The sequence below is a fragment of the Ixodes scapularis genome, unplaced genomic scaffold, assembly GCF_016920785.2.
Source record: "Ixodes scapularis isolate PalLabHiFi unplaced genomic scaffold, ASM1692078v2 PGA_scaffold1__304_contigs__length_218370807, whole genome shotgun sequence".
NCBI lineage: Eukaryota > Metazoa > Arthropoda > Arachnida > Ixodida > Ixodidae > Ixodes > Ixodes scapularis.
In genome coordinates, this window is record NW_024609846.1 from 68,067,255 (window position 1) to 68,086,587 (window position 19,333).

Genomic DNA, 19,333 nt, shown 5'->3' on the forward strand with positions numbered 1-19,333 from the left:
TGCAAGCGGTCTATTGATGGAATCGAGTAAGGCCAACACCATTTAGAATGATTAGTGTGTGCACCAGAATTTTGACGTCATCACATTGAGATCGAGCGAAGACAGATTGGATACGAGGGCTGCGTCAGTGCTCGGCTTGGCCTCGTGTCCAATCAGCGCGTCGAAGGACGTTCGGCATCGGGTTCGGGTTTAATAACTGAGTTGGCGCCATCAGACTGTAATAACGTTCCATGAATAAAGAGTGGCGCATTCAGAAGCCTTCATTATTCTAGATGGTGTTGGCCAGTCTTGAAATGGACGAGCAAATCCAACAACTCGGGGACTTTTGAAGCGACACCAGCCAATCGGAGGCGCTAAAATTTCTCGTCGCACCTCCTCCTGAGGTGATGATGATAATAACTGCAGGTTTTAATCTGGTGTAGATTTAAAATAGATAGTTTTCACGAGTAAATGATTTCAGGGAGATGAAATACTAGTGTTCTCAACTCGCCAGCCAAAGATGTAGAAGCCCGTTATTAAAGGTGTACACCGGCGATTTCTTCATGGTCCGCGATTTGCCTGAAAACTTTCTAAACACACCAGCAAGCATCGTTGAAATACTATCCAAAATATTAAGTCAAAATATTCTTTTCCGGTTATTAAATTGGCAATTTTGGTGCTCACTGTACTTTCCAAACTGAAAGTCTCTACTGACAAAAAAAAAAAAAAAGGGGGACGCTAGCTGAAGACAGCGGTTCAGTCTTTGGACTGTAGAATTTGTTCTCCACTGATTCTAAGCAGTTTTATAGTGTAAGACGAATGCTTTGGAAGCTCGCCCGCCCACCAGAAGGTAACAAATGCTTGGCCTGGTTCATTTTCTAGACTGCTTGTTCGACTGGTAAACCTAACTGCCCCTGACGTCACGGCACTGAAAAGTGTGGGTACATTTGAATTCTGGTTTTTGCATCATTTTCATTGGCTGATTTCTAAATAACTATTGTGAAGTTCGCGTTACTAAATAGTATACCGGAAAGGGTAAACATCGAGGATTCAGAAAATATGGTCTGTTGCGGTAGCTCTAAGGATCACCGGAGTACCCCTTTTGATCTAAATATGCAATACATCAAAGCTCATATTGATGATGATGATAACAAGAAAAAAAAAAGACGCGGCTCCAATTTAAGTTGTGATGGTGGTTGGCCAGCGACAACCATTAGCCACTGCACTATAATTGATTGACGAAAAAAAAATGTAAATGCACTACCAATGATTTTTGTATATTGTAACGGACAAGGAAAATGAAGAAAAGGAGAAGAAGAAGAGGTCGTGCGGAGAACGGGGACTGAATTCTGGGTTGCCCGTTTGGCCCATGAGCTAAGACTCCCGCAACATTTAGTGGCAGCGGTGGGATTACGAAATGACAACCCAATCGGAGGCAAGTGGCGTGTTCTCAACTTCCGTGGCGATGCAAATCACGGAGAGGTTAGCTATACTGCTCGCCGAAAGGAGTGCTACGGACGTTGTGAACCTGCTTGGAACCCTCGACGGTTGCCTCGCAACCCATCTGTCTCTGCTGGAAACTGCGGTTGAACGTCAGGTTGCCGATGTAGCGCAACGCCTCAATGATGGCCTTTCGTCCGTGGAATCTCGGATTCGACTGCCTGTGCACCACGGACTGCCACTCACGCTGCCGACGTTCGATGGGCAGTCGTCTTGGCAAGCCTTCATCATCCAATTCAAAACGGTTGAAGACTTTCACGGGTTCGACGCAACGTCCAGAGCTCGTGCAATGGTGGCCTAGTTGAGGGGGAACGCTGCTGAATGTTTGGAGAGCATGTCTGTAACAAGCATACCTCGGCAAACCTCACTCATGAGGGCCCTCACTCACCCTCACTCACCCTCATCTTCACAGGTGAGGTGAGGGTGAGTGAGTTTCTGAACCAGGAAAATTCATGAGTGTGAGGGTGAGTGAGGGCCGTGAGGGCGGTGAGGGCCGTGAGGGCGGTGAGGGCCGTGAGGGCCGTGAGGGCCATGAGGGCGGTGAGGGCGGTAAGGGGTATGAGGGTCATGAGTGCGTGAGGGGCGTGAGGGCGGTGAGTGGCGTGAGGGCCATGAGTGGCGTGAGTAGTGTGAGGGCGGTGAGTGCGTGAGGGGTGTGAGGGCCATGAGTGCGTGAGGGCAGTGAGTGGCATGAGAGGCGTGGGGGCTGTGAGGGCCGTGAGGGCGGTGAGTGCATAAGGTGGTGTGAGGGCCATGAGTGCGTGAGGGCGGTGAGTGCGTGAGGCCCCCTTCAGATCGAGCATCTTTCTCAGCAATTTTGGTGGTAATGGCGGGTTGTCCTCTAGCTTTCCCTAGATCGACACGAATTGCTGAGATCGGGTCCGGCTCAAAATAAGCAAGCAACTCGGAGGAATTCGAATGCGTTTGAAGCGGCTGCATCCAATCAGGGACGCAAAATTTTCACGTGATACCTAGTGCCGGTGATGATGACACCGAAAGACTTGGTTCTGGTTTCAAATCGATCGTTTTTTTTGGAAATAAACTGTTTCAGAAAGGTGCATTAGTATTCTTAACGAGATTTAAATGCATAAAAACACGTTTATAGCGCGTAATTGTGTCTAGATAGTGCAAGAAAAATAAAATTTTATGATGACGATGGCAAATTGCAGCAATTGGTTGCTGCGTGTGATCGCGGGCGGCCCGTGTTGCTGGTGTTGCTACATAAAGTTTCTGGGCGAAATTGCCCCATCTGAAGCTGGCCTGAGTGGCGTGAGGGCCATCAGTGCGTGAGGGGCGTGAGGGGTGTGAGGGCCGCAAGGGCGGTGAGGCGCGTGAGGGCGGTGAGTGGCGTGAGGGTGGTGAGTGGCGTGAGGGTGGTGAGTGGCGTGAAGACGGTGAGGGCCGTGAGGGCGGTGAGGGCGGTGAGTGGCGTGAGGGCTATGAGTGCGTGATGGCCGTGAGGGCGGTGAGGGCCGTGAGGGCGGTGAGGCCCGTGAGGGCGGTGAGTGGCGTGAGGGCCATGAGTGAGTGAGGGGCGTGAGGGCGGTGAGGGGCGTGAGGGCCGTGAGGGCCGTGAGGGCGGTGAGTGCGTGAGGGCCGTGAGGTTCAGTGAGGGTGAGTGAAGGGCTGAAGGTGAGTGTGACTGTGAGGGAGAGGGTGAGTGAGGGGCTGAAGGTGAGTGGAGCTGTGAGGGTGAGGGTGAGTAAGGGGCTTAGGTGAGTGTGGCTGTGAGGGTGAGGGTGAGTGAGGGCGACCTAAAATGCCGACCTCTGGTAACAAGTCGTTCCTCATATCAGCTACTCATGGAAGCCCTAAAGTCTCGCTTTGGTGATGAACACCTCCAGCAATTTCACCTGACTGCTTTGAAGCACCACCGCCAAGGCACGGACACACTCCAGCAGCTAGCTGACGTAATCCAGCGGATGGCGAGAAGAGCGCTCGTCGGATGTACGGAAGTGGAGCAGATAGCGACCACTGCTTTCATCGACGCAATCAAAGACACCGATATCCAGCTTCTTGTGCGACTACTTCACCCAACCACGGCTCGTGCAGCACTGGCTCGCGCACTCGAAGTTCAAGCAGCCAGCAAAGCAATGGACATGGTGTCGACATCTAAAATCCAGCTTCCGGGACTGGCTGAACGATCTTCTCCGGTACGTTCAAGTAAACGTCGTTGCTTCACGTGTGGTGACATTGGGCACTTAGCTCGATTTTGCCCAAATCACTTGGCCCCGTGCAAAACGCAACCTATACCAACGCCAAACCTTTCAAGTGACAGTGAGCCTAGCCAGATTGAGTCTCATGTAGTGCATCATGTTCCTCTGGTGACAACGTCGCTGCGCACCTCACCAACGCCATGTCTTTTAGTTCATCTTCATGAGTTGGGACAACATGTGAATGCTATCGTGGACACCGGAGCTGCAGTAAGTCTAATTGATTATGCATTACTGCACTCAGCGAAGTGTACCACGCCCAAAACAATTCCTGGTACCGTCTGTCTTATATCAGCCGACGGATCTACAATCGAACAAGAAGGACAGATCTTGTTGACTGTAGAAACCTTAGGAATAACAGTCAACCTCCCCTTTGCAATTGTGCGCAAGTTACAATAGTCAATGATACTCGGCCGTGACTGGTACGTGTTCAAACGTCCAGCTCTCTCTATTGTATCGAGGAGGTGAACATTGTTTGTCAGCCCTACTAATTTTGAGTATTGGCGATCAGTCTAGTTGGTCTGCGAAACAGTTGCCCCAAGAAAATAGCGGGGAAAGCAAGGAATCAACCCCCTAAAATTTTGAGAGCTTATTCGATGAATTTGTCCTAGCGTGGCCCAGCTTGAAAAACCCGACGAAGACCGCTGCAGCTCAGGTATGTTCGACCGTTGCAACTGCTGGGTGATTTCAGATAAGATCGACCAAAGGATGGCTAGTCGACATTTTCAAATCAACTGATGTTTTTATATGTTATTGTCTAGTGTCTGGTATGAACGAATCCAAACTTAGTTTTGACTAGAAAAAATACTTGGGGACAGGAAAAATCGTAAGGCATGAGGTGGTGGACAGTTGCATTAACGCGCACTGATGGAGGGGGCCCGTTTGAGAGTGAATAACTAAAGCGATAACATTAGGAGAACTCTAATACGTTTTAGGCTCAAACTATGGGTATAGCTTGCTTGTAATATAAAGTAATCATATTTATTTAAAATTTATTTATTTTTCTAAAAATTGACAAACATGCCTGCTCGAACGACAAATGGCAAACTTTGGAGGTCTGTATCTCATGAAATAATTTAATCATTATGATATAATTTGCAGATATTATTCTACTAATATATAGCTAATATTTAAAAAATAACTAAGGTATATGTGTGATACAATAGTTAGGATATATTTAGTCAAACATGGAAAAAAAATCAAACAAAGAAAAATTCCGATGCGAATAAAAAAAAAACACCACCCTCGATTTTTTTTAAATTTAGGTAACCTGTTATACTCTATTTCGGCATTCATTTCCATTAAAAACATGTTGCATCATTTTATTGAGGAAGAAGATACAACTCCCCAAAGTAGGGTCCTTTTCCAAAGCCTACACTTAGCAGTGTTTTATACAAGAACTGACTCTGAGTTCCAGTTTCATGAAACCAACACACATCTTTTATATATTTTTATTCAGATGAGGCCAATGATAACTAAAGAAATCGTTCACACACTTAAATTAAGGAGAAACTACTGTGTACAAAGAGGTATCATATTACGGACTAGTGATCCGAGAAAAGATCATGCAGCCATCGGCCACTAGGAACTTTGTTTACTTTATTCTCCTGCGACACTATATGCTATTCCCTCTTCCGCTCTACCTTCATCTCTCTCTCTCTCTCTCATATATATATCCCTGATATATATCCAGAACAAAAATATGTCCAAGCATTCCCTTTCTGCGTGGTAGTGTTCTGTGGCTAGCAAAAATCATTTCCTCGCTAAGCTCACGATTATGGCAAAATAGTTGCCGGAAACCGCAGACGACACTCGTCGCTAGTTCTGGCAAAACGGCCGATACAATCTTTTTTTCGCATTTCCCCGCTCGCTGTCAAGGACAAGGGGGTTCGCTTCAACCAGCAAAACATGGCCGCCGACGCCTGTTTACTGAGCAGTCATGCCTGTCGCCATCTCACTCGCTGGCGTCACGGGCGATAATATCAGGCACAAAGGGGCACACCAACCGGCAGCATTCTCCCCAAATACTCGAGCCTCGCGTAAACACATAGAGTGTAAACGCTGTCGCCATGTTATCGTAGTAAGACCGCCCCCCCCCCCCCTCCCCCAACGGGGGACTGCAGTACGCGACGGCGTACTAACACAACGGCGACGATATCGACATCGCGGGCTCCGAATTTTCCCATAGTTCTACTCCACGGGCATTTCTCGAAACGCTTGATATTGTGTACGCCCGCCTGGAAGGATTTCAGGCGCGTAGTTAAGATAAGGCGATTCTCCGCGGCAAAAGAAAGCAATTTCACAAAAGCTTAAAAGCGGCGGCGACGCGTGTGCGGTGAACGCTTGTAGTTTTGGTGTAGACAGGGTGCGTGTGTTCTCGTTGTTGACACCAGCCGGCGATAGGGCACTGCAGGCGGTAGCTCAGTACAGCAAGGGCTAATCCGAGTGACCATTAACGTAACCCCACCGCCAACCCCTCGCGAAACGGTCGCCGACATGGCTCAGGCTGTGTCATGAACCACGTGGTAGAAGCTCGGGTGCTTTCATATCAGCGCGTGGAGGGACGACAGTGCGATTCCGGAAAGTCTTTTTCGAAGGCCGCTGACCACAATTTTTTTGTCTGGAGACTTTCCCTCTTTCTTCCTTTGACGGGGATCAAGCTTTGCCGACAGCCTCAGTTGTGACCTCTCTTTTCAAATGTACGTTTGCAGTGAGTGAACTTCTCAGCCTCGGACTTGTCACTTGTGCACCCAGTAGTTCTTTCACTTGGCAATTATATGCCATCATTTGGGGTTTAATTTCTTTTATTTATGTATACATTATGAAGACGTCCTGGAGCTCCGAACGAGTGTTTTGTGCAGATTACTTTTGCAAACACAAAAAGACTATACCAAAGCAGCGGAATCTTCGAAGTATTGGCGAGTTGGACCTAAACTCGTTGAAGCAAATTCTTCCGCCTGACTGTTCCACCAAAGTGAGTGCGACGGAGTACCTGTGCTACCATTGCTTCATGCACACCACTAAGGAGATCTCGATGCGAAGCTCAGAGCAGTGCCCTGACATATTTGTGCCAGCTGAACAAGCAATTGAAGATCTAAATCGCAGCATACTACCTACAGATGTGTCGCCGCTGAGACAACCAAGCGTCGTAAGAAGTCGGGACAGGCCTGCCTATGTCAAGAGAAAGCAGGCAGAACTGGAGCAGGTTGCTGTCAAGAATATACGCTCAAGGCTACGTATTGCGTACGACAGGGACGCACCATCGGGGTCGTCCGAACCAACATGCTCCACATGCACTGAGTGGGTGGACAACTTTCGGCAGGCCTTTGAAACCGCCACCTCTCTCCGGGAACGTTGTCAACTGCTTACACTCCTGCCGTCAACACTGACGAAGAATGAGGTTCAAAAGATGATTCCACAGGCCTCAATGTACCTCATCAGTAAATCCCGAAAACTCAAGGAAAAGCATGGCGTGTGGTATGAGCCGAATCCTTACACGAGGTGCAAGGTGAGCCCTGAGAACCTGTCTGCTGCCCTAGAGTACTTCACGAAAGACGAGCTACAATGTTCGCGCCAAAGTCCCAACCAGAAGGACGTCATCTCTGTCATGCTCAACGGAGAGAAAACGTTCGTGCCAAAGCGCTTCATGGCACGCTCAATACGAGAGGCCTTCCGTATATACAAAGACAAGCATCCCGATTCCGGCGTTGGGCTAACGAAATTTTATTCGTTGCGCCCTAGATGGGTCCAATGTATTCCACACCAGGAAGTGTGCGTTTGTGTGCGCTGCGCCAATTATTATCTTTGTATTGCCGCTCTAGACAACGTTACAGGCTCAACATTCAACACTGGTGAAATGAACTCGGCATTTCTGTGCGACCCAGCAACAGAACTGTGCCTTCAAGGAGACTGTGATCACTGCCCAAAAGGCCAGTTTCTTACACTCCAGGAACTTGATATCCCGGAGGATGAAGAGATTGTGCTTGCAACTTGGGAGTCCGGCGACCTTGTGAAAAAAACTTTGGAACCTGAGACTTTCCTAAAAGTCATCCAAGTGACGGTTGGAAGTTGGGTACTTCACAACCATATCCGGCAAACGCAAGGTAAAGCGATCTACGATGAAAAACAGTGCATGCAACGCGGGAGCATTGTCTTTCATTTTGACTTTGCTGAAAACTGGACCATCGTGCTTCCTGACGAAGTGCAAGCATATCACTGGAAAAAAAAAACAAGTTTCGATATTTACATGTGTAGTGACGACAAGAAAATCTACAAACAGCTTTGCAATCATCAGTGAGGACCTGTGTCACGACGCCGCTCACGCTTGCTTGGCTCTAGAAAAAGTGAAGGAGTGGGTTGAAGACAACGTTGCGGTATACTCGTACGTGACGTACGTAATTGACGGCGCCGCCAGTCATTTCAAGAATCGCTACCAGCTTCACCAATTTGCAAAGGACGATTGCCCACAAGCCCAGTGGTTATTTTCTGCATCTGGACATGGGAAAAATGCATGTGACGGAGTTGGCGGACTCGTGAAGCACCAGGCCACGCTGAACAACCTGAGAGAACGTTCAGTAAGCGCAATTCAGACGGCCAGGACAATGGTGAGCGTTCTATCAAAGAAACTGAAAGGCGTGCATCTTGTATATCTGGACGAAAATGAGGTTGTTCGGTATCGTGAACAAAAAAAAAGAAAAGTGACTGACGGTGCGCGCCTTCCCTGGCATTCAGTCTTGGCACGCGTGGCGGCTCAGCAAGTCATCAACAGAAGGGACCTGTCGGATCTGCTTGGAAGCAACTTTATTAAATAGGTACAGCGAGGAAAACCTTAGCGTAAAGTGCCGAATTTGATTTCCCAAGGACTGCTCATTTTGAATGCAGGGACATCTTATTTATCACATTTTTCTTCACGGGGTGTTTAACCTACTGTTTTTGTTGGTGGTTACTAATAATTTTTATCTGGTCACTATAAAAAAAATCCCAGAATGTTATCCTCGAGCAGGATAAAATATATCGGCTTGCCACGATTCATTCATACACCGAGAGCATCGAAGCTGCTCCAGTTAGGCACTATGGCATCCGTCACCTGAAATTTTTTGTAATCGTAAATACACAGCCAACCTAAATATCTTACTATTATATCTTTGTTTTTGTGTGTGGAAGTAAAGTTATTTATTTTACTCTAGATGTAAAATATACCGGAAGGTACAACTTCACACTGCATCATCTTTTCTCAAATCATTAGTCTCTAATATGATACCACTTTGTACGCTTATGTAAAATGCTGTATATAGTTTCTCCTCCCTTTTACTGTGTGACCGATCGCTCTTTTTATCAATGACCTCATCTGAATAAATGTATATAAAAGATTTGTGCAAGTTTCATGAAACTGGAACTCAGAGTCACTTCTTGTATAGGACACTGCTAAGTGTAGGCTTTGAAAAAGGACCCTACTTTGGGAAGTTGTTTCTTCTTTCACAGTGCAATGATGCAACATGTTTTTAATAGAAATGAATGCCGAAATAGAGTATAACAGGGTACCCAAATTTAAAAAAAATCGAAGGTGGTGTTTTTTTTTATTCGCATTGGAATTTTTCTTTGTTTGATTTTTTTCCCATGTTTGCCTAAATATATTGTAACTATTGTGTCACTCAGATACCTTATTTATTTTTTCAATAATAGCCATATATTAGTAAAATAATGTCTGCAAGTTACGTAATAATGAATAAATTATTTCATCAGATACAGATTTCCAAAGTTTGCCATTTGTCGTTCGAGCAGGCATGTTTGGCAATTTTTAGAAAACTAAATAAATTTTTAATAAATATTATTACTTAATATTACAAGCAAGTTGTACCCATAGTTTGTTTGTAAAAAGTTTTAAAATTCTCCTCCTAAAATCCGCAAACTCGGCGAACCAGAAAGTCGATGTCATTCTTCAGAACTCGAGTGCCTCGCTGTTGTTTGGGCAGTGGAAAAGTTCCATCCGTACATCTACGGAAAGCATTTTACAGTCGTGACAGATAACTCTGCTCTCCGTTGGCTTCAGTCAAAAAACGATCTTACTCCGAAATTGACTCGGTGGGCAATGAAATTACAAGGGTTGGACTTTTCGATCGTTCATAGAAGTGAAAAACAGCACCAGGAGGCCGACTTCCTCTTACGGCACCCCATCGAAGACGCCAGAGTTGCTCCTGTACTCGCACTCTTAGATTTGCAGTCGGCGCAAGCAGGGGAATGTGACACATTCAACATAATCCAGTTTCTTTTTGACAAAGTGAACGGGAGACCGCGACTTTCAGAAGGTCGCTTACGGCGTCTACGAGCGTACTACCAGCTTCGGGACGCTCTGCTTTGTCATCGAGCACATCCCCGTCGTTCCCCCCAAAATGCGTCGGAACGTTCTTGAGATTTTTCATGGTGCTCCAACTGCGGGTCATCTCGGGCAACACCTGACGCTCGACAAAGTCGCCAAGAGATTTGGGTAGCCGCACCTCAGGACGGATGTCTGACAGTACGTCGCGTCTTCCGCAACATGCCAACTGCGGAAAACACCACCGCACCCGGCGAAGACCGAGCTACAGCAAATACCGCCTCCAGGCAGCCCGTTTGAGGTAGTCGGAATTGATCACCTGCGGCCGTTTCCAAAACCTAATGATGGAAACAAGTACAGAGCGCGACACTGTTAGCGAGAACAAGCGATGGCCGGTTTTTCCAGTTTTTCTCTTTGAAACCAAGGAATGCCATTCAAGTTATTATTGCTGCGGAAAGAACTCATTTAGTTCTATAGTGTAAGCGATAAAACTTCGTGCTCACTAATACTATTTAGAAGTAAAATGCGAAAATGCGCCGATGTCGTGTTCGCGCTAACAGTGTCGCGATGTGTACGTCATTGTCGCAACGGATCACATGACGAAGTGGGTCGAAGTGGAGGCAGTCCCCGGTACTTCAGCCGTGCATCTCGTCGCCTTCGTCAACAAACACCTTGTAATCAGGCGTGGTACACCCCGCCTGATAATATCTCACAGAAGAACGTCATTTATGTCCCGTACTTTCGGTTGTGCTTTGCGAGATTACGGAATTAAACATGCGGCCGCTTCACCCTACCATCCTCAAACGAATGGCCCAGTAGAGCGCACCAACCGCAGCATTGGAGATATATTAGCTGTGTTCGTCAGTAAATCTCACAAGAACTGGGACACGTTCATTGGTACAGCGGCGTTCGTTTTGAACACTTCACAACAGGATGGGACCGCCAAATCTCCATTTTAGCTTGTTAATTTACGGAAGACTCCCGACGCTTCCGCAGGATTCATCGATGGGCGCTGCGTGGACCCTCCGGACGCGAGAGTATGAAGAGAACTTCGCTGAACGACTAAGTGAAGCAAGAAAACTGGCTCGGCTGGCAATTATAAATAAGCAATCAAAGTTGGCCGAACGTCACAACAGAGACACCTCATTGCCGTCGTTTTCACCAGGTGATGTGATGCTTCTTCGAAGGCACTTAAGACGTCCACAGCACTCGGAAAAACTTTTGTCCTGATACTGCGGACCTTTCAAGATCAGCAGGCAACTTGGACCCGTAACGTACCGTCTCGAAAACCTTGACACCCTGCCTCAGCGTGGGCGACGCTGCACTTTGACAGCCCATTCAAGCCATCCGAAACTTTATGTCACACGTGGTGACAATCTTAGCATCGTCCGGGACGGACTTCCAAACAGGGAGGGGCGAGTGTAACGGACAAGGAAAAGGAAGAAAAGGAGAAGAAGAAGAGGTCGTGTGGAGAACGGGGTACTGAATTTCGGGTTGCCCGTTTAGCCCATGAGCTGAGACTCCCGCAACAATATTAAAGGCTAGTGACGTCACTCCATGTCGCAAGCTGCCGTCACTGCGGCAGCTTGCGCAACAGCAATTTTACCTTGAAACATATGCGGTGAGCGCTACATGCTTCGCAGTGTCACCAGAAGCGCCTTATCATCAAATATGTGGGTCGGATGCATATTTTGTCCTTGTTTTTATTGAAACAAATGCTGTGCTGTATGTTGTATGCGTGATATGCACTTTTCTCTTCAATCGTTAAAGGTTTTATTCCGAGAGGACGCCAACACGAAAAAAATGCGACCTGCAAATCATTTACAGCTTCGCTGTAAAATAGTAATTCGAGCCGCATAAGTTGCTGCGTGTAAAAGCGGAAGACCCATGTTGCCTCGTCTGAAAGGGTATCAAACAGCGTACTTCAGAACGCGTGAAACGACACTTCTCTGCCATATGAAGTAAAAGTTGAAGTCCGACAGTCCGTCTTCTGTTTGGACATCCACCATGCAAACATCGCGGCTTTCCTCCTCGCCTCCTTGGCTTTTCTGAGACGTCGGTGCTCATCAGACTTAACATCACATATGCCACCTGCCCATGGTGTGCCTGCTGCCTGTCCATCTGTTCTGCCCCCCCCCCCCCCCCCCCTTCCCTGCGCTTTCGTATTCTTTTCTTTGAAACTTTCAGGACTTGAACAGCAGCGGGGGGCTTGGGCATTCGACTGACAGCCAACAAAGCGTGTGAGTGGCTGTCCGGACCCACGTGATGGGCATGCTCTAGGCCTCTTTGAAAGACAAAAGCGGACGTTGGCGGAGAGAAACTTTCCCTCCGGAAAAAATCTACGACAACAAAAACAAAACACAAACGGACGGAAGCGGATCTCCGCACTTCATCTGGCGGAGAAGTGTCGCTCACATGTTCTTGAAGTGTCCTGTTCGGACAGCCCTTGAAGCGGGCCTAAGAATGTAAAGATATACTTAGTGTGTGAGACTGAGCAGCGCACCCAATCGGTTCTCTGCAGGGCGTACGGACTGCGGATTCCGGCGCAGGAGAAGCAGGTGCTGATGTACGCCCTGGTGTCACTCGTGGCTCTCATCAGCGTGATTCTGGTGATCAACACAATCGGCAAACGTCACGCGGCCCCCGTGGTCTTTGCACCGAAGCCTGGTTCAGAACTTCGGCTTCCCTAACGGCAACGCGACACGGGCCACTGCGCCCCTGACTCAGCGGACCATCGCACCGCTCAACGCCGGGCTCGAGGTCATCTTAAAACTGGAGACGCTGTAGTACCGTTGTCAAGACATGTTGGAGTAACTTGCTTTTTTCGTAAGGATAATAATAAAAAAATGATCCAAACAAACGCCACCCAATCTAACGGAAGTTATGCGGATTAAACATTACTTGCACGTAACGGCATCGCACCATGGTATCCTATGCTTATGCCTATGCTATACTTAGTATCCTATGCAGTGGGAAAGCTTGCGCCTTTCGCGCCAGAAAAATAGACCACCAGGCCCGCCAGATCGGAGAAAATGAGGGAAGAGGAGCGGCAGGCGAAAGGGGACGATTCCGAAGGCAGCGCCACACAGGTAGCGGCCGTACGACAAACGATCTCTCCGTTTTTAAACGTCATCCTAGACGCTGTCCTTGACGTCGTCCTCGATGTCGTTTTGGAGGTTGTCATAGAGGTCATTCTTGACGTCGTCCTCTAGGACGTCGTCCTCTAAGACGTCAAGAACGACGAAAACGTCTTTGAGGCCGACGTCCTAGAGGTCGTCGGCCTTGAAGTTATTTTAGAGGTCATCCTAGACGTTTCTCTTGACGTTGCCGTCTACGACGTTATTCGCGATGTCGTCCTTGACGTCGTCCTCGGCATTGTCATAGATGTCGTCCTTGAAATTGTTCTAGAGACCGTCCTAGACGTCGTTCTTCACGTCGTCCTCTAGGACGTCGTTCGAAGACGCCGTCCCTGAAATCGTCCTAGACGTCGTTCTTGACGTCATCCTCTAGGACGTCGTCCTCAATGTCGTCCTAGAAGCCGTCCTTGACGTCATCCTTGATGTGTGCACGGCATATCACTACTATTTCATCACCGAACCATTTCCTTTTCAAATTGTTTCCAATAATGACATACCTGTAAATCTACCGCATTTCGTCCCGTTTAATTGAATGAACGTGCGTGTATTGTTTTTTTTATTTCGTGGAAAAAAATTCTGCTTTGCCCATACTTTTTTAAATACTTTGCTAGGTGAGTTTCCTAGTTAAGTATTTGCCCCCCCTACGGCTTACCCTCCTCTCTTAGTGAGAGTAGGAGCAAATACTTTACTATACTTCGTTTCAGGTTAAGTCCAGACCGTCCAGACGAAACCGATGCTACGAGCGCGAGCAAGTGGCCTTGAACAGTGCATGCACTGCACGAGCGAGCGTGCTTGGCAGGGACACTGAAAGCCCGAAACTCGCAATTGTAGCATGGGCTGTGTCTGGACTTCAGCTGAAACGAAGCATATGCTCTCTTCCGCCTCAAGAAAAAAAGTGTTGCGCCTAAAGCCCCTTGATAAAGGAGTTCTTTTACAAGTACCGCCAACCATTTTAGTGGACACGCGCAAGACACGTGCCACAAGCGTCAGAGCCGTGTGTAGAGAGAGCTTGGTCAACGGGAGGGCACGGGCAGAGCCAGGGCGTGCACCAGACGCAGAAAGAGGGCCTGACATTCCCTCTTGGCCAACCAGCAGCCGAAAAGAATCCCCTAGCGCTGGTACCAAGAAACAATTTTAATAATAGGTATATGGTTTTTATAAGCGCGTAAGAGTTCAATGTAGTAACCCTTCATGGTTGAAAATAGGGTACACGTGATATTTCGATCATTATCATGGAATGTGCTGCTTGAACTGTTTGGCTCGGGCAGAGTGAGACCGCTCGGACGGCCTATTCCTGGCCTTTGACGCCTGGCGTACGGACTATGTCGATTGTTCCGCTAGTCGTACTTTTCCACTATAATTTTGGATGACCGCGATTGAAGCATCACGTGCACCATATTTTCAATCGCCGAGAGTTACTCCGACGCACTTATTAAGTTTGTTTCTCGCGACCACCGCCAGGGCATTATTTCCGGCTTCTGGTTGGCCACATTCGAATTTGTGAAGACGCCCTGGAACACGCCCAGCACGCTTTCGGCCTAATGGCCCCTCCTCATTTGTCTCCTATACTTCCCAATGAATGGCCAAACTCTCTACACATACGGCTGTGACGAAATTGTGTGTTCCGCCGCCATTTGCTTCCAAGGGCCGCTCAAGACACGGGCCCGGTGCACTCGCGCATTTGACGCTACTTGCAAGGTGGTGGTACATAGTTTATTGTGCCATTTTAGGAAAACTCGAAGGTCGGGGTAAGAGCCCTCAGTTCAGAGCTCCAGTGCTTTCTGCTGCAGCTCTTGCCCGCCGTATCAGGGCGAGCTGGTTGTCGGGGGAGGGGCTGCGCAGCGAAACTTCTCAGGCCTCGCGTTCGGAGGAAGGAGGTAAGGGGAAAGGGAGGAGCTAATGGGACAGACCCACGTAACGTGGTAGAGGGACGGGTGATCTCCGCAAAAGGGAGATTCGGCTGGGTATTGTTGAGGAAAGTTTGTGCAATAAAGCTAAGTGTATATGTTTGTCTGGAATAGCCTCCTCTCGGGTCAGCGTCTTATGCTGCTGTGGATACTCTCTTCTATAGACCATTCCATTTAGCGCTCTCTGGGCGGCACCATTTTGTTTGACTGCAGCGCCCTCTCCACACATCCGGGTAGTTCAGCGGGTTCGGCGGGGTAAAACGAGGGAGAGGGCACGCGCCCGACTCCGCTAGCAGACGACAAACCGGGAGGTTGCTGTTCTCCAACTTTGGGCTGTATCGGCGGACAGCACGGAACATCGAACTCTCGCTCGTGGCTGCCGTTGTGAAGTGGTTCGCCTTGTGGCTACTGCAAGCATGTCGCCCTGACTGGTGCCCCGCGCTTGAAAGCGTGTGCAACTTCCGCGCGAACATAGCTTTGGCAAGCTTGAAATTGTACGAACTTGTCCGCACGAGCAAAGACATGTCGGCGGCCAGTTCTTTTGCTTGCAATCGTCTATAAGGAGTATTCACTGGGCGCCATATATGAGGGTGCTGTTTAGAGCGCATGCTCAGAACGAGCCCCCCTTAATAGGCTGCTAAGACCGGCCATTTTGACGGTGTGGAATGCACGTTGCAAAAGAGCCCTGGAAGCTAGCCATCAGCACGCGCTCAGCAGTCGCGCACACAGCTATGGCCGCCAGTGAATACCTCCTATAGCTCTCTGTTGTTCTATTTCTCTAAATGATCAACTAGCATATTTTTTCCGTCACTTAAATAGCAGTTGAGTCAGCCTGCAGTACTACCCTCAACTACTGCGTGTATTGCGGCAGGAGAGCACGTTTTATTTATTATTTCAGACTTTCACTCATGGTCGCTAGAGGCCTACACCAGTACAAACTTTGTATTGTAAAAAAGGGACAGCAACCGGATTTACTTTTCGCCAAAGAGACCGGCAAATCTGACACAGTTTTCCCTATTTTTTTTTTATTTGCACGCAGGTAAAAGCGCAATTGGACCCTGTGAGTCTTTTTGTGTAGCATAGTAATACACGACAACTGGCATACCAAAATCTGCGCATCTGCGCTTGAAGGTTCCAAAATGACGCGATTTTAAACAGAGTTTGCACGCCAGCCGGACGCTAGCTACAGCCCACTCGGCGCAGCAGACGACGTTAGGGGTGAGAGGGGGAGTGCATTTTTTTCTCTTTTACCCTCTCTGCTATGACTCTAATGGAACGGTCTATATTCCTTGCAGAATGCTAGAAGGACCGTGGAGTGCACGGGAGTGGCAAAGAGCTGTGCCTCCTCTTCTTCTTGTGGGTCGAGGGTTTGCTCGTTGAACGGCGGCCGCTGGCCGTGGAAGGAGGGGTGGCTTGGAGGATTCCAGCTCGAGCCGCAGCGTGCGCACGCCGATTTCCCTCCACATTTGCGTGACCGGGCGTCCAGACGAGGGGGCGCCCTTGGGAGGTTGGGTGCGGGGGCGGATCCAAGGGCGGAGGGCGACGGGGGCGGCCGCCCCGTCCCTTCAAACTAAGTCAACCCCCCTCCCCCTTTCTCGGAGGGCAATTTGACATGGGTAGACCACCAAACCCCCCCCCCCCCCCCAAAAAAAAAATAATAATAAATAAATAAAATAAAACCGATTACCGGCCTGCCATGTGGTAGAAGGCTCGGTACTAAAGGACGAGGGTTCAAAATAGGGTAGGTCGCACCCTAGAAGGCACACTTGTACTCTGAACTTGGAGAACCCCTCCGTCGAATGGAAAAATAGTATCCTTAAAAAAATTCCCCTCCCCCCAAACGGAGTTCTGGATCCGCCCCTACCCTTATCAGCACACAAAGAGATGCTGAACCGGAATTTGGATTTTGCAAGATAAAGCTGCGGAAACGTTGAACGGGGCGCTACGAACTCCTTAAAAAATCACATCGATATCTCAAACGAATAGCCGTATTTTTTGGAAAAGAAGGGTGCGATCAAGCGAGGACAGTGACGTCACGATTCTGCGGTAGAATGAAGCGAAGCGGCCTTGCTTATCTCCTACTCGCTTTGGTTCACCTGCTCGAGGGAACGAAGCGAAGAGGAGAGAGAATCTTGTCGGCCTCGTTGGCCGTTTTCACTATCGCACTTCTTTTCCAAAAATACGACAAACCGTTAGAGATATCGCTGTATGGGCGATGTTTTTGGGTTTTGCAGCGCTTTGCCTTTCGCTCCAGCCTTCTTTTGTGAGCTCCATATTTCGGTTCAGTATCACTTTAAAGGAGGACCAGCAGAAATATTCTTCCGCCTGGCGGAAAGTCCTCCTCGCCCTCTTTCTTCTTGTATTGTAGCACGGCGAGGCGAGGGGAAAGGTCTCCTTTTGCGCCGGCTTCTTCTGAGAGGATAAGCCGAGAAAATCCCCATTCTGAGCGACGGGCGATCGGTGCGGCAGCAGCGACCTCGTGAGTTAGAGGTAGCTTCAGCTCCTATCGCGTAATCTGCCCCATTTTTTGGCGCTGACCAAGCCTAGCCCCTCGGGTGTAGGTTTTACGGAGCTGCAAGGCTGCGCCCGCGCAGTCACCGAATTTCCGCTGTCGAAGGTCTTTAGTTTAGCCCGTGGCAAAGTAAACGCATGCTTGAGAGCTGCGATGCATCCCCGCACCCATTGAAGGAACGTTACATAGATATTTCCGGTTGATCAAGGAGCTCAAAACACATGCGCGAGAAGTGGTGACTTGAATATGTAAGGATGACTCATATCTTCACAAAACGTTCCATCTTGAACAAAAAGGCTTATCACGCTCAAATTTGCCTCAGATTGGGATCGATGGAGAAGAGAACGATGTACCAGGCGCGGGCATCTTCTAGAAGGTCTCTGTTTTCTAGCAGCGAGCACAAACATTGTGTGCGTAACTCACACTATATGATGGCCAACGAATGTATGTGACATTTATATTTACACATCCCAGCAACCACATGAGGTGAGAAGGCAGCTATGGTGTGTGTCGATACTAAAAAGTTCTAGTGGATCGTCTTTAGCTCTTGGATAACCGCACCCTACAACAATTTATAAGCTATAACCTTTCTGTGAGCATTCTTGATCGAGTGCGGCTATCGAAGCGTCTGATGTTATAGTTCAACGTTGCTTAAATCGGCGCTATAGCACGTGCTGCCACTTTAAAGCATTTCTGAGGCATTAAAAATAAAAAATAAAAAAATCAACTGTAGCCTTTTTTTTAACATAATACGCGTTTGTAATTTGTCTGTGCAAACACATTTTAGTTAGCACGGACAAACTATTGGCGGTCTTTCTGATTTTGTTTTTTAGAAATAAATGATATTTAGAAAACTGTCAATGCAACTATCCAACCTAAGTGGCAGAGCTCAGTGCTAGACAATACATGTTGCTGGGCAGAAATAGTAAAAAGCGCCGATGTCGCGTTCGGGCTAAAAGTGCCACGTAATGCACGCGTACCGCTACAAGTGCGTCCGGACATTTCACCGAACGCCGTTTCATCGAATGCCGTTTCATCGAAGCCGTTTCATCGAACGCCGTTTCATCGAACGCCCTTTCATAGAAGCCGTTTCATAGAAGCCGTTTCATCGAACGCCTTTTCATCGAACAATGTTACAGTCTGTAATACTTTGGAATTTACTTTAATTTTTATACACAACTTCATCTCATTCTCTCTTTTTTTTCTTTTGTTTCTGCTTTTATATCACTGGGTGCAGTGGCGAGATAAGTTCCATCGTGAACATATCCTGCTTCGAGAAGGAAGCCTCCATGAAACAATGACCCCTCTCCATGTCACACGAAACAATAAAAAATGAGGCAAAAACAGAAAGCACAGACGCTTAAAAGTGTTTTAAGTGTCTGTCCTTTATTTGCAGCGTCGTGGTTTCAGCCATGTATGTACAAGAGTAAGGCTTTTCAGAAAGTCGCATACCCAATTGTTTTTATTTCTTTTTATGCCAATTGCTTTTATTTTTAGTAATTTGACACCACCTTCAAAACAATTTCTCAAGTGACTACCTTAGTCTTAACAAATGCAAGGTGAAACATCTATAAAGCACTGTTATGCCCCAAAACTCGGTACAGAGCCTGTGGGGTTCTACCTTTTGGGTGGTTACCACTTAGAAACACAAAGAGTTCCTTGGGTCCAGATAAAGACGTGTTTATTGACTGCAATGTCAGCACGCTTCGCTCTTAGACAATGAAAAGTCTGGGCGCTGGCTCAATTGCCAGTATCACCCGGTCGGTTTCCCG

General features: G+C 48.0%; 1 protein-coding gene across 1 annotated transcript in view; it reads left to right on the forward strand.

Moving 5' to 3' along the window:
- Nucleotides 1-12,852, forward strand: part of LOC115330795 — a 36,273-nt gene extending 23,421 nt beyond the window's left edge. Inside the window, exon 4 of the mRNA XM_029992824.4 lies at nucleotides 12,527-12,852. Within this exon, the coding sequence (XP_029848684.2) occupies nucleotides 12,527-12,695 (169 nt within the window). The 3' untranslated portion in view covers nucleotides 12,696-12,852. The remainder of the gene's footprint in view (nucleotides 1-12,526) is intronic.
- Nucleotides 12,853-19,333: the final 6,481 nt, after the last annotated feature.